Below are 15,795 nucleotides of genomic sequence, written 5' to 3'. Positions count from 1 at the left end.
TAATGTGAATTAATATAAAACTAAGTTACCCCGGATGCGGGTGTTGGAGTGTCGAGGAGGGGCGAGCCACATGCCCAGCATGTGCCGCCCCGTGTTAACTCCACGGCTCCTCGGAGGAGGCCGTCAATTGGCAATTAAACTCCCCTTCCGCGCAAAGCTGCAGTTAATGCAATTGATGGCTGAGGGGAGAGGTAGATGGAGGAGCAGAGCGCAGTTATTGAGCGCCTGCAACGAGGGAATGAAGCAGCATATGAGGAGCTCGATGGGTCGAGCAAGGAATATTGGTTTGCTGAGAGTTGGTGGGTGCAGAAGCACAGAGAGTTCAGGCCGGGGAAGATTTCACCACCCCGCGGCAAAGTTGAAGCCTGTCTCTGTTGCCATCCTTGCCGCTGGTCTGGAAGGGGAGGGCAATTGGCAAATACGCAACGACAATTGGGGAAATGGAATAGTCTGGCACCAAGAGGAGGAATTCAAGCTGAGTTTTGTGCACCAGAGGGCGAATTGGGAAGAAATTGGCATTGCTACCGAGTTCAAGCTTACCCTCAGGCATACAAAGGAGGCATTAGGGACACCATGGTTAAAGTACGGGAGCGACAGCCCAGCAGAAGGGGACCATGGAGAGGCTCCTCCTCACGAACCCCTGCAGCAGATGAACATCATCACTGTTGTTGCTGCTATTGTCATAGGCGAGCCCGGGCGACCCAGCTCCCCATTAGACAATTCATGGAGGTCGGGAGTTCCAGCGAAGGGGAGCCGGCGCTTCCAGCCTTCGGCTCTGTGGTATTCACTCTGGGCAACTCTGCGGACAATGCAGGAGTCAATGCCCACTTTTCAGTCCTATTCACCAAAATTCCAGAAGGAATTGAGGATGGAAGTCCTCAGGGCACGCTGGAGATGCCACTGGAAGGCTCTGGAAAGGAAATTGAGGTTGGAGAAGAAGCGGCTGCGGAAAAGGTCATTGCTACGGTGCAACCACCGTCTGAAGCTGGAGGCATGGAGGAAAAGAGTACGCAAGACCTCTCACCTCCATTGGGGCCAGCCCCTCCAGGCGTTGACGAGGAGAAATGGAAGAAAATGTGGGAAGGACGTGAAGAAGGTGACGGTTGGGCGTACGTGGTCGAAGACAAGAGCCTCTGTGAAGAGGCGGATGCACATCTTGCAGCCCACCTTCCATCCTCAGCCCGACTCCAGGACTAATGCAGCTGCGGGTATTTTGATTTTGTTATTCGGTTATGTTTGCTGGCAGTTGACACTTGTGTCTCTGCCGTGTTTAAATTTGTCAGGTCTATGGTTCAGTCTCAATTCTGTTTGGTCTACACTGGCAGTTGACACTTGTGTCTCTGTCGTGCTTAAATCTGTTCAGTCGATCTTAGCAGCAAGCCCCTGCGTGGGCAGTCATGTGTCTGGTCTATACAATGTTGTTCCTTAGGGATTCTGATAGATTTTGCCATTGTTTTGAGAAGTCGGTCCGGTGCTGCCCCTGTGTGGGAGCTTTTGTTGTCATGAGAAGTTCTGGCGATGCTGCCCCTGCGAGGGAGCTTTTCGGTCTACAGTCAAGGTTCCCAGGATGCTATTGCAGGCCCTGGAAGGCATGTCTTTCTGTGTGTAAAGTTCTTTTGTACATATAATATAAAAGTTTAGCTAGTTTTTACCGAGAAAAAAAAAATATAAAACTGAGTTAGAATGGTCCAAAAGTCATGGATCAAGCTAGATCTAATCTTAGCCATTGATTAGGGACTTAATCTCGGCCGTTGCTGGACCAATGAGAAAATTATAAGAGGAGGCTTGAGGGTCAGTTGGAGAACAAACTGAGGGAGACTAGTCAGTTCGATTTCTGGAGCAAGGTTAGTTGATAAATTCGAACTAGTGGTCTGGAGAGCAGCAGGAGGCAGCAAGTAGGGAGCAGACAGTCAGGATCAACAACAGAAGACCAACGCAGAGGCAGGAAAGGCAGACGCAAGGCCTTTCAAGCAAACGTTGAAGCAGCAGGAGACTGCGCAGTCACTAGAGGGCCTGCATGGGTGATGCAAAAAGGCCCAGGGCTGACGCAGAGTATCTAGGAGCTACGCAGAGGTCAACTAGGCTGACACTGGGACTGGGAGAAGCGCTGGAGAATTTTTCTCTCTGTTAGGTAAGCTAGTTTGGCACCCGCTTGTACTAAAAATTGCTGAATAATAAAATCCTCCCTTGCTGCACCGGTTTCCCACATTGGGTTTTTCCAAGGACTGTTGTCAAAAATATATGTGTCAATGTGTTGATTCTTGTGCATGTGTTTGTTTATGTATTATGGTGTGATATCTACAGCAGAATTTTTTTTAATGTTTATTAAAGGAATTTCATAAACAACTTGTTGAAAATAAGTAGGCAAAGTAAATCAGATGTTGCAGTGATAGAATTTTCACACACTTGTTGCCTTCATCACGAGTAGTAAGACGCGAGAGGCTCGCTCGGGACAGCTAGTTGGGATACGGAGTATTCAGAGAGAAACTCTCCAATTAAGGCATTTGGTTGGCGCACAGGCTGACGGATACAGGCTTGGGGATACCATGGTCTACTACTGAGGGAGCATATGTTCCACCCGTGGGCTCACACTTGGGGAAGTGATCGCTAGGGAGTTGCATGATACACTTTCAGCGAGGCAATCTGAGGCGCTCCATGAGCATGAGGGACAGCCGATGGTAGACTTCGTCTATGTTAGGAATATAATTTATAGTAAAATAATAGAAAATAATGTAAACAATAATAATCATAATTAATGATTAATTAATTAAATAGTTAGTAATGAAGAGGTATGTACCTAAGGACATAACCGTTGTGAAGAGGTACCCTCCTAGGGTATATAAGCTGGCCCTCGCCCTCATTGTAATCATCTCACTTGGATTCAAATATTCTTATATATAATTACTTGCCCTACAATGGATGTCTTTGTCTTCGAAGTATTTTGAAGATTATTGCAGGTATATGAACTTTGTTCGTTACATTGGTATCAGAGCCACGTCTGATCCGGCCTTTGGCCATCAACCCATTCGTCAACCTTGTTGTCATCGCAACTGAAGCGTTTCGCTACACAAGTTGAGTTTCTCCATTTTCGCCTATTGGCCTTTGGCCATAAAAGAAAAAAATAATTAAAAATAAGAAGAAAGAGAAAAAAAGAATTTAAAAAAAAAATCAAGGGAAAAAAAGAGGTTATTCAAAAAAATATAAAATAAAATAAATAAAAAATTAGAAAAAAATATATATAAAAAAAAACAAATCAAAAAAGTTCAAAAAAAATATTTAAAAAAAAAAACAAAAAAGCATATTAAAAATAATAATAATAAATTTCAAATCATTGATATTTAAAAAATATATGTAAAAAAAGTTCTATATAAAAAATATATACAAAAATCAATTAAATGAAAACTACCCCGGCAGCCTCTGCAGTCATCGATCCAACCACCACGACACCGCCAACCGTCATATCTGTCGCAGACAGTTAACGAACACAAATCTCCACTCCTCTGGCGGCCCCCGGAATACCGTTGTTGCAATCATGTCCAAGACACCCTTCTCACTGAGACCCAACATACTGCAACCACATTACCAGTGTCTGTGCACCCTGCCACTCCATCCTACCGCCGAACCACCTCTGCATTTCTCTTGTCGCCTACCACAGTGCCACCCACCTCCTGCATTGTCCGACTTTCAACCGTCTGCAGCCACTGAAAATGTTCGCAGACAGTCACCATTATTTTTCTATTGCTATTAACTGTGTACACCATCTTCCTCTGACCGATTTCATTGTTGGCCTCTATATCGCCTTTGTCATCATTGCTTCCTGTCTCTCTCGAGTCGCCTCTATCGTCAAAAACGCATCAACATCGACCATGCCTCGCCCTACACACTCCACCAAAATTTACTCCCTGTCACTGTGAGCTAGTGCCCCAAATCATACCATCTCTACTAGAGCGATTGAATACAGAGAACCTGTAAATTACCATGTCCTGAAAATTTCTAGTTTCGACTATTGTGGAAATCAAATTCCAAGAGGACGCAACAAAAAATTCAAAACAATGTGACCTTTGATAAATTATACCATCTGTCATTTAATAATTAAATCAAATATGTTATTTGATAATTAATTCAAATTCACGTAGGGTTTAATTTTTAGGTTTGGAGTTATCTTACTAAAGGGAATTAAGACCGGGTGAAACAAGTCAACACTAAAGAATTGCCAAATTGTCAACCACATTGTTTTAACTATTGGAGCTTGATTTTGGTTGTCGAGTTGTATATACTCAATATTCCACATGATAACAAAGAAACAATAGCAATAAAAAAAACTATCGTGCCATCCTAAAATACTAGAGAGAGATAATTAAAAAAAAAAAAAATGCACGATATTTTCTGTGCCCATATTTGAAAGTCCCTACTCATAAAATTTGTATCCTAAAATACGATGACTACTATATTACTATAAACTATATCTTATAAGCTAGAAAATAATTAATTTAAGAGCTTCTATTGAAGTGAAGCTATATTAAGTTAAAGGTTATATAAAATAATAAGATATTTAAGTTTACAAAAGAAGTCAAATGAGATAATATTTAAATATTTTTTCTAGTACAAAAAGGGAGTTATAAGTTTATAAAGGGGTTATAAGGTTCAAGCATTTTTCGAAAGGGATTATAAAGTAGGAAACAAATATTAATATAAAAATTAGAAAGGGTTACCGTTAACCTTAAGCTCATTTAAATTATAATTTAGAAAACAACAACAACAACCAAAAACTATCACCGAACGTAAAATGGAGTCATTCTTTGAAGAAAAAGTCAGAAAAGAAAAAAAATAATGAAGTCTATAGCAGAAGAGAAAGGAAGATTCTCTAGTAAAGGTATTCCAATTGTAGATTTTAGATTATTTACATTAAAGGGGTGTATCCAAGGCAAAGAGATTAGTATTGCTATTAACACCAGCATCGAGAATAATTACATCAATATTAATTTGACAAACCAACGATTAGTTCTATAGCCAAATATAGGCAAAAGAAAAGGTATTTTTGGCGAAAAAGAGTATGAAATTAATGATTTACAAGTGACAGTTGATCATTATGAGTACATATCTCAATTTTGTGTCGTAATTATGCTTGACAAAGAGGTTGACATAATTCTCAGTTGACCTTGGTTCAAGAAATAGGTACGTTCATGTTAAACACAGGAAAAAAAAAATATGTGTTCCCTTATAAGAAGAAGATGGTCACATTCCAAGATATGACAACAAAATCAGAATTGATAATGCCTTCATCGAAAGACCTTGAGGATGTTTCAAAAGTAATGACTCAAGAGAATCCAGAAACAGTACCAAAGAAGCAGAAGGAGCTTGAAGAAGTCATATCCAACAAAAACAAGGAAAATTCATGTTTGAAGGAACATAATCAGAAACTACTTACACAAGTCAAAAAATGTAAAGCGAAAAAGCACAAATTAGAACAAGAATAGGAAAGTTTTGAGAAGAAACTCAATAACAATCTATTAGAAAAGGACAAAGAAAATTGTGTTTAAAAACCCTTAATTAAAGGTTATTGGAACAAATCAAAAGTTTAAAAGATGAGGAAAATACTAAGAATAAAGTCAACAATCCAGAAAGTGAAGAGTTTTTACGTCTAACGAATCATAAGCAAACCCTTCTTACGCAAATAAAGAAGCTTAAAAGTGACAAGAAGTCACTAAATGACGAGTTAGAACAACTTACTCAAGAAGTATTGAAGTCTCCACTCATAACAGTCCAAGTTGAAAATAAAGGAACAAACACCAATCCAGTCAATATCATAACTCAAGAAGATGAAAAACCAACAAAAGTTGAAACATAATCAGATGTTGCAATTCAAACAATGGAAATTCCAAGAGATGATTTCATAGCCAACTCAACAACATCAGTATTTGAAGCGAATCAGGAAACTACCACACTGTTGGAATTTCTAAGTTTAACCCGTTAGAAATTCTTCCTGTACTATCTGGTTTATTTCTTCCTACTTGCTTAATTTCTTAACAAGTTATTTACCATGTAAATACTGAAAATAAACACAAGTATAGTATCAACATCTACAGATCATCAACTGAAAGAAAACAAGCACACAAGTGACACCGTTATTTTTGGACCAATGTCCCTGGAAAAACCCAATGCGAGAAAACTGGTGTAGCTATTCAGAGGGTTTTATTATTATGCAATTTTCAGAATACAACTAGGGTGCCAGAAATGGCTCACCCAACAGAGAATGCCCTCGACAGTAGTACCTCTCCTCGGAGACAGATATTCCGGCTGATTAATCACCGGATGAACAATCCCATAACAACAATTGCAGCTCCCACTGCTCTGTGTCACTCTGATAGGGACTGCGTCACCCTACCCGACTCACCAGCACCCAGTCTGTCCCACAAAATCCTTCCAGCGCTGCCTCTTGGCCCTGCATCAGCTCTGTTAGTCTCTATGTCAGCCCCTAGACCCTCTGCGTCTCACACACTGGCCTCTCATGGCTCTACGCAGCTCCTAGCTGCCTCTACGTGGTACCCAACTGCCTCTGTGTCAACCGCTCCGGGCTCTGCAATGTCTCTTTAGTACCAACTCTGCCTCTCTACTATGTATTCACTACCCCTCGCTGTTGATCATTGATTCTATCTCTCTTAGCAAACCCCGCTCTAGAGAATAGAATGACTGATCACTCTCATGCATTCTCCAACTGACCCTCAAGCCTTCTCTTATACTTTTCTCGTTGGTCCATCAACAGCCAAGATTAAATCTCTAATCAACAGCTAAGATTAGATTTGGCTTGATCCATGACTTTTGGAACCTTCTAACCCAGTTTTATATTAATACACATTAATATTTTATTTTTCCTAAGTTTAGACTTAGGAACTCCATTAAAAATATTAATTATTTTAATCTCTCCCAAACTAGTTAGAATCTGCCCAAACCATTTCTGAGTCTTGGAGATCTCATGCGCCTTAGCCTATCCACCAATTTTCATGGCTAGAGCACATCCGATGCTACCCCAAATCAACACTCCCTCTTAGCGAGGATTGTGCTCTAGTAATCCTCCATACTGAGCATCACCCTGATTATCCAGCATCGCTCCTTGTGCTGATGCTAGGGCTCCCCGCCCAACATCTCTGCACTGTTGCATCTTGTACTGCTTCCCATGGCCCTGCCACTACCACTGTTGCATCTGTACGGCAGCTCCCTCTGCATCCATGCTACTGCTGGTCCATTCTCCCAGCACTGCATCTACACTACATCCCCTCTCATCATGTTGCATCGTGTTGCCTATAGCACTGCCACTGCTAACTGCTACACTGCAACTCAGTTACCGAGAAGTAAGTAACTGATCCACCTATTATCACCCAGTAATTTCCCAAGGTTAAAGAAGGAGATCACCGAGGTAACCACTAACCACTTTTGGAGATCAGGACCTAGCCTTCCTGATGCTCAGAGAGGGCTCTCTCTATATGATTTAGCTTGGTTTGTTTGGATATTAGGCTAGTTATGAAATTTCAAGGGGGGTTTTGATTTGTATTGAAGATTGGGTGGTGGAATCCTTGAAACAGATGGATAGAATGTTGTCTCTAGACCATTGGGCATATGGAGTCAAAAGAAGGGTAGCAGAACTAGATCAACTCATTAAAGGGAATGTTCAAAGGGCAAGATAGCAAAACAGAGTGCAGGTCTTTAGGCCAGAGGGATGGAAAAGGTTTTAACCAGGGTGAGAGAGCAATTAAGAATTCTCAGACCGGGATTGAAATGAAGAACAGGGGGGCAATCGGAAACAAAGGGCAATTAAGAATCCTTTGCTATAGATTAAAAGAAACAACCTAAACTAAGGAGCAATTAAGAATTCCTTAACTTAGATTATTTGTAGAAAACATATATTCACCTAACTGTTATAGCAGAATGTAATTAAACAAATTCTGATATAATACTTCCAGTTATGGCATCCAGATTTAGATCAACAATATGAAAACTTTAAGAGATAACAACAACGTGAGAAAATACTTGTCTACACTTTGCTCTGCACATGAATCCTTTGAAATATCTTGTCTTTATTCATCAATCCAGCTTGCTGGCTCAATCAATGCTCCAATAGCTTTTACAGTCTTTCAATCAAGCAGTATAAAGATGTCTAAGAATCCACACTACATACTTCAAATTATGAAGTATTTATACTAAGGTGTTAATACAAATATCTCAACCTAACTTGAGATTTAATCTAGGAAATAGAAAATATTTTCTCGCAGGAAGATAGAGGCAGCTAATGAACTGCTTTCATGCTGTCCCTTTTATTGTGGTACTACTGGCTGTTATGGTTTGTTTCTAGCTCTTTATACTCTTTTTTGTTGAATTATCTCGCTGAAGGTTGTATTTACTTGTGTCTTTCATTTGATACTCTCTGTCACTGATACTCCTTCACTCTGATGACCTGTCTTTATCCTTTCTGTGTTTCTTCCTTTCACTGTTACAATTTACCTTTTACTGTGTGTTTCAACAGTAAATTCTTATATTGTTTATGCGTCTTAGCGATCGGAAGTGGACATCGATCAAGTTTCAGTGTGTTTTATTTATCTGTATCTTTGGTCTGGTTGCTCTGATTTGAACTGTCACTGCTCTATTCCTTGTCTTCTTCTCGGCTTTGTGTGTAAGGGTCTTCATCTTCTGTGCATGTATAACTAGTCTTCTTCTTCTAAATTTGGTCTTTTAACAGGTTTCTGGTCTGAGTCTTGGAGTAAATAGGTTCTTTGACTAGTATCAGAATTGTTTATCCAAGCTCTGATCTTAGTCTGATAACCTGAAAAATTCAATAATACTTAAGAAAACGTAAGTCTGCAAGAAGGGCGCTTGATGGCTCTCTGGCACAGGAATGCTTGGGAAAGGTCTCGGGGCAGTGCTTTAGGACGTAATTGGAGGGGAAATCGCATCGCAAAGGCTTATGGTGGCCATGAATGGTTTCATAGGTTTATAGTGTAAAACTAGCAGAAAGCGAGAAAACATGGGTTTTCACAGTTTAGAACTTTAATGGGCACATTTTGAAATAAGGCGCGAAATTCATATTTTATGGGTGGGCGGTTTATCGGAACGGCGGGGAAGCGGTATTGGAGGGTCGTCGCACCGCTTTAGAGGCGTGGGCGGTTTTGAGGAGGGGTCACCCGATGTGCTTCAGGGCGTGACATGTAGCCATCTGGAGTCGAGGGAAACCGCCTTATTAGGCGGGTAAAGTTAGGTGATCGAGTTCGACCAATATGAATGTAGGCCGTTAGATCTGCGGGATTGAGATCTGATGGTGGTCTAACCAGGCTCATGAACTCCCTATCAAGATCCTTCTTAGTGATATCGGGCTTCATGGTTGCCTTAAGGTTATGATGGGAAGGAAAAAGGGGTGGCTGGCATGGAGGATCACAACAAGTGCGTTCCTTACTACAAGGATTACAATCAAATGGAGGTAACAAATTAGGTTTATCACCTTCAATGCTCATGAAATGGGGAATGATAGAAGGATCCAAGGATGACTCAAATACACCTCCGTGAGGAAGGTAAGGCAAGGTGAGGTTTCCATTAGTATTGTCATCAGTATAATAGATAGGGATATTATCCACTCAATGGCCATTGATCTCTCGCTTTCATTCTTCAATCTGGAAATAATCATCAATGTGAATGTTCAAGGGGTCAATGGGGGCACCTTTTTCAAGGGCCAACCTTAACTTCACATCCCACAGATCCATTTTCATTATCAGCGTCCTAAATTGGATCATCCTTGAAATGATGGCTGCTTCTCTCCCACTTCCCCCCTGTTTATATGCAAGAAGTCACAAATGTCAACCTCAGGGGAAGCAATAGTGTCCACATTCTCTAGATCTTCATGAAGTACATTATTCAATATCCCCTCTTGAATGAGAAGCCCAACTTTATTAGGTTCATCATCGTGGACCCGCGCTTCCATGGAGCTTTCATATTTGCTAGTCATATCCAATTCCCCAATCTTCTGCCCAAAATTCATCCATATATTCCTCGTCATCTTGATTACCATGATCTTTTACATTTGAAGCCTCATCATAATCATCCCACTCTTCATTATTTGTTTCATGTTGATTAGGCAGAAAAAGCTTCAATTCCTCCTCTTTTTCTTGAACAATATCACACAAAGTGTTTACTACATAGTTATGGTAATAAAGTTCTTCATTATTTGTTTCATGTTGATTAGGGAGAAAAAGCTTCAATTCCTCCTCTTTTTCTTGAACAATATCACACAAGTGTTTACTACATAGTTATGGTAATAAAGTTCTAGGAGAAGGGTGTTTGTAGGATTCTCTTTATATTCACGTTGCATCTCATAGAGCTTTCCTCCTTGTTCACAAAAATGGAATAGGAGATCCTTGCCTTCACATTCTTTCATTAGCCTCCTACAAGATTTCTTATATTCATCCATCTTTTCTTGCAGTGTTTGGAGGCTTTCAGGATCTAGAACATTGTCATTATCCTGGGAAGAAACACTTTCCAGCTTATAACATTCTTCTTTAGTATGGACCTTGAGGTCTCCATCAATGACCTCATCTTGAGGATCTAGAAGGGGATGTTTTTCTTCCTTGTGGTCCTCCTCATGTTCACTGAAGGCTTCCTCAAATGCTAGGTCCATGATTTGACATGCTTCTTCAATGGATTGAAAACTTGGTCCTTTATGCAAGAGGAAACATAAAACTAACATAGAGAAAGAGGAGATGCTTTTATGTTCACATGATTTGAACCAATCAGTATCCAAAGCAAAAGACAAGACAAACAATTCCATCATGTCATAAAGTTGAGTTATACTGCGTCTTGAAATATACCTTATGAAATTTACAACATGATTTCCTACTGAGAGCGGATCCCCATCGAATGTTGGCATATCCCGCGTATGTTAGTAACTTGGGTATTGTGAGATCCATGGTATATCAATGGCAGGAAAATGATTGATCAACATGTTGTTGGTTTCTATATGCCAATGACATGGGAGTCATCAAGGTGAATGAAAATTGCCTTAAAGAATGCTTGCTTCACCCTACAAGCATCGAACTTTGAAACTAAGTGAAGAACAAAGGCTTCACTCTTCCAATGGAGTCGCCAGAAGAGGATCTATATTGTTGCCAAAGGCATTACCTCTTCAAATATTTAACCAAGGCGACAGACCTGCTTCCTCCCCGGTAACAGTTCCAAATATGTTGCCACACAATCTAGCAGGGCCCCAGGAGGGGAACCTATGGGACAATAACTAGACCAAATGACAACAATGGGGAAAAGACCCACTGTCACCTCAGTTAATGTCCCCTACTCTTTACGGACTTTCACCGATGGGAGGAGTCTCGATATGAAGGAAATCACTTGTGATAAGAGGATCAATGACAAGGTATGACGTGATTCCCAAGGCCCATTCAAGGAGAGACCCAATAAGGTTTCAATGCTTCAATGAAGCTAAAGGCTCCCAAAGAAAGCCTGGGATGGAGATCAAGACCTAGAGCTTGAGATTTGCAACTAAGATAAGATTGTATAAGGTCAAGATTCCAAATGTGAGATAGGACCTCTCGAGAAGCTTTGTAAGATGATTAGACACCTTAAATAGGTTGTAGCTATCCTTGAGAGACCTAATTAGGGCTTATCCTAGACCTAGGGTTTTAGGATATATGTGAGAAGAAATTCCTCTAAAGTATTCACAAGGTCAAGGTAAGACAGAGCCAAGGGTCTCTTAGAATTTATTCCATTGAATACAAAGTGCATATGACCCTCAAGAAAGCCACCTCTACCAAAGGAAACAAGCAAGGTTCCCTTCTAGGGCACAAGGATTTTCGGAAAACTAACTGTGGAAATTCTACCAAATTTTGAGATCCTCTAGAGGAGACACTAACACATGTTTCTATCCAAGTGTATTTCAAAGGTTCCTCTAAATAATTTGGCAAGGTGCCCTTGGTAGATATCTGAGGAAAGAAAGGTTGAAAAGAAAAGAAGAAATTTGTGGATAAAGGAAGGGTAAAGATGACCATCAAGGGATATGATAAAGTTTTGTTTGTTGTCATAAAATGCAGATTTTTGCCCTAGTTACTGATGCGTTGTGTTATGCATGCTTAGGGTGTGTTCCATGACTCTATTTCATACTCCCAAGGTCCAAGAAGCCTTAGATTGACCCATAGACACTATGAACCCCTTTGCTTGCATCGCACTCCATCTCCACCTGACCCTACCCTTTACAGCCAAAAGAATTGGTGAGATTTGTTAGTAGGATACTTGGGGGACACTTAACTCTAGCCTTTTTGGGGTTATTTGGTCCCTGAGTCCTACCAAGAAGCCTCCCTTGTGGTGGTTGGAAGTCACCACTAAAATAGAAGAGGGATTGCTGCTAAGCTGACAGTTGTGACACTCTTGTCTTGTTGTGCATCTACCTTTCCCAGTGAGGCATTGCACCAAGGTGCAAAATTTTGCAGAAACATGGATAACACATCAAAGAATAATATTTTGGTAGAGATTCAAACTAGTTGTTACATAGTCATTACAAAGAAAGTTATAAAAGGGCTAGATAATCCTCCCATCGTTGTTGTTGTTGAACTGTGAGATCAAATGCCATAACATGTGGAGCTATCTTAAACAAAGGTGAAAGCAATTAGTCTCATTGACTCCAAGCATTTCTCATGTCCAAAGTGCAAGGTTAACTTAAGAGTGGTTTTGATTCACAACCCGACAATTGGAAGGTAATATTTGACCAAGGTAAGCATATCTCAGCAACCATCTTATTTAAAAATCTGAAAATCTATTATTTTCTCATTTTATAAAAATAAAAATTAAAAATTAAAAAAAATATATATATATATAGATATATATATATATATAGATATAGATATAGATATATATATATATATATATATATATATATATTTACTAGCTTATACTTTGTAGTTTTTACCTCAAAATAGCTAGTTAACCCTTGATATTTTGAACTACATTTCTATATTCGATCCAAGGGAGAGACATATTTTTTGGGGGGATTTTAAACACATATTTCATATATCAAGTCTAATTTGCATATGTGCATTACTTTACAGCAAATCAGACATTGGATCCGGCAATCTCCCAAGGGCTATTTCCATGTAAGTTCTTATCATACAAACCCTAGCATAAGCTCCAAATTTGTTATTGAAGTTTATACCATTATTTTGGGGCTATCTATAACTTATTCCAGCGATTCAAAGATTAAAATATAAGCTAGAATAAATTTCTAGGTTTTCACCCAGTGGGGATTTGATCCCAAGACCTCTGAAACAAGTTTCCAGCTTGCTAAAAATAGATTTGTTGCAAACTTGAAGTTTAGGAAGGGTCAAGATCTATCATTGTTGTCCTAGCTTTCCCCACCCCTATATCATTATTCTAGAGTGTGCATACACTTTTGGGTGGCCCTGGAAAGCGGTTTACATTGTTGTTTCTATGTTTTTCCAGATCTATAGTCACAGGACAAAAGCAGAATAACACAAAACAGCCCCTTACCAAAGGTACACTTCAAGGATAACTATTTGGTAAGAACAGTAATTGTGTACTCTCTATTACCAGTTTAACATCTTGAGTTCTGAGTAAATTACATTGCTAGTCTGTATTATTTTCTGCATAAATATCATTTCTAGATTAGCATAATAAGAAAGAATTGGCTCGTCTCTTCATCCTACACCCCATTGTAAGGCACTACTCTATTAATCTTTTGGGTGAAACAATTCATTTAAGGAATCCTGCCATAGTCATTTAAGAAGGAGATGAGCTTAAAGAGTGGGAACTTGTTCCAAGGTGACAATGAGCACTTGTCCTACATGTACCATCTTATCAGCTTGTATGGACCTTGACAAGACTACTAGTTTGGGTAGTAACAGTGCCAAACACTAGGGTCTCTCAAAGTAAGGTCACCCAATATTCACACATAATTGACCTGTATTGACCCACCAAGGAGATGATTGCCTTCGGCATCAAATTGACTTGTATTGGCCGACTAAGGAGATGATTGCCTTTAGAACTAAATTAACTTGTATTGGCCCACCAAGGAGAATATTGCAACAGGATATACCTATCATATAACACATTTTGGACACTAATTAATTATTACATGACAAATATGGCTCCCTTCTAGATGGAATTTAGGGACAACGGGGTTCAAAACATGGACATACTCCAAAGGACTTGATAACAACAAAGGAAGACTCCAAGTGCAAAGTTGGAAGCAACCTAAAGCACTCCATCCCTCTTGAGGACGAGGAGGCTTAACCACAAGTCTTTCTAGTTCCCCTCCTTAGCTTTATGTTTATATTTTCTGGCACTTTGTCAAAGAAGGTTTAGAACCAGTTCTTTCTGTTTAGTTTTAAACCTTTGTTGTTTAATCTGGAAACAAGGTTGCCAGGAACAATCGGTCAACTCAAGTTTCTATGTTTTACTATTAAGTATTTGAAAGGTCGATTTAGAATCACCTTGATTTATAAAAACAGCACTGACATCCAAAACTAATCTAATTAGTTGTATTTTTGGTCATCTCCTCCATGAGACATTATGATGTATGCCTACCCATTTTTTGTTATCAGAATATCAAGTTTATTCTCTCTCCTTTGTGACTGTGTATGCATACTATATATTTGAAATTTTCCAATGTATTAGATTGTGAAAAGTAGATATATGCGCTACATCTCAAGCACATGCCTTACTTGCATTACTTACATGGGTAGGTGGAGTAAAAGTCTATTTTGAGGTAATGATGGTATGTACACACTTTTATATAAAATGACAAATGCATTCCTTCCAGTAATATAAGTATTGGATTCTTCCCATAAATACAAAATGCACAACTCAAAAGAAAAAGGATGGCAAAAAGTTTATATATTTTAGTTAATTGATTTGTTTCTCAAATTTCAACATAAATCATGAAGCCAAAACATACCTTTATTTCATATCCACGAAGACGTCTCATCCTTAAGTTTGAAGCTAGAATCTGTAGTAACGAACATAAAACTTGAGTGGACCTTCTACATCAAAGTAATTGTACTAGTTCTCAAACTTGTAATTTAGAAGAATTTTTTGCACCTTTCCATTAGTGTAGATCCCATCTTACTATTTCAATCACAGAGATTTAATATTTTAGACAACATAAAACAACCTAGATGCAATGTATAAAGGATAACTCCTCTGAACATTTTTAAGATCTATTCCATATATATATATATATATATACTAACTTACATAATTTTAGATAACTTAAACATGCTACATAACTTAACATGTTATATAACTTCCACATTCCCAATCTAAAATAATAAATTGTAATAATCCAATTTAACCAAGATAACAATTGACCTTCTTGTCGCACAAAGTGTCTAGGCACCGCAACAACGCTCAGAGTAGGGGCTGTCACTCTCAATCCTTACTCAATCCGTTTAGACTCTCTCCTAGGCAAGTCAAGGGGGGTAGTCCCTAGGCAAATGGATGAGGATAGCTTGTGAAAACAGGGTCTAGGAGATTTAATGATGGACAACTTGATGAAAGTAAACGAATCTCGATTAACTTAGATGAAAAGATTAAATGCTAATGTAGCCAAGACACGACCACAAGATAGAAATGATTACAGACTAGTGCCTTTATATTCAATTAACCACAGATTAAGTAAAACAAGCTATCTAGAACAATTTTCCAATATGTGACGAATAATGACAGTCATGAATAATCAATACAAACGCCCAAAACTGTAACACGCAAGATATTTTAGATTTAAAATGATTTTCATCA

General features: G+C 39.1%; 1 protein-coding gene across 7 annotated transcripts in view; it reads right to left on the bottom strand.

The window, feature by feature from the left end:
• The window catches only part of LOC149185411 (uncharacterized), a 272,063-nt gene that overhangs the window by 158,800 nt on the left and 97,468 nt on the right, over positions 1-15,795 (bottom strand). For all 7 annotated transcript variants that reach the window (XM_089417931.1, XM_089417926.1, XM_089417925.1 and 4 more), the window contains one exon: positions 14,954-15,004. In XM_089417931.1, coding sequence (XP_089274057.1) covers positions 14,954-15,004 — 51 coding nt within the window. The remainder of the gene's footprint in view (positions 1-14,953; positions 15,005-15,795) is intronic.

Source organism: Pinus tabuliformis, chromosome 3_2 (assembly GCF_031772625.1).
Source record: "Pinus tabuliformis cultivar Carrire ecotype Pingquan chromosome 3_2, CPIR1, whole genome shotgun sequence".
NCBI classification, from domain to species: domain Eukaryota; kingdom Viridiplantae; phylum Streptophyta; class Pinopsida; order Pinales; family Pinaceae; genus Pinus; species Pinus tabuliformis.
This window is presented reverse-complemented; position numbering and strand designations above follow the sequence as displayed.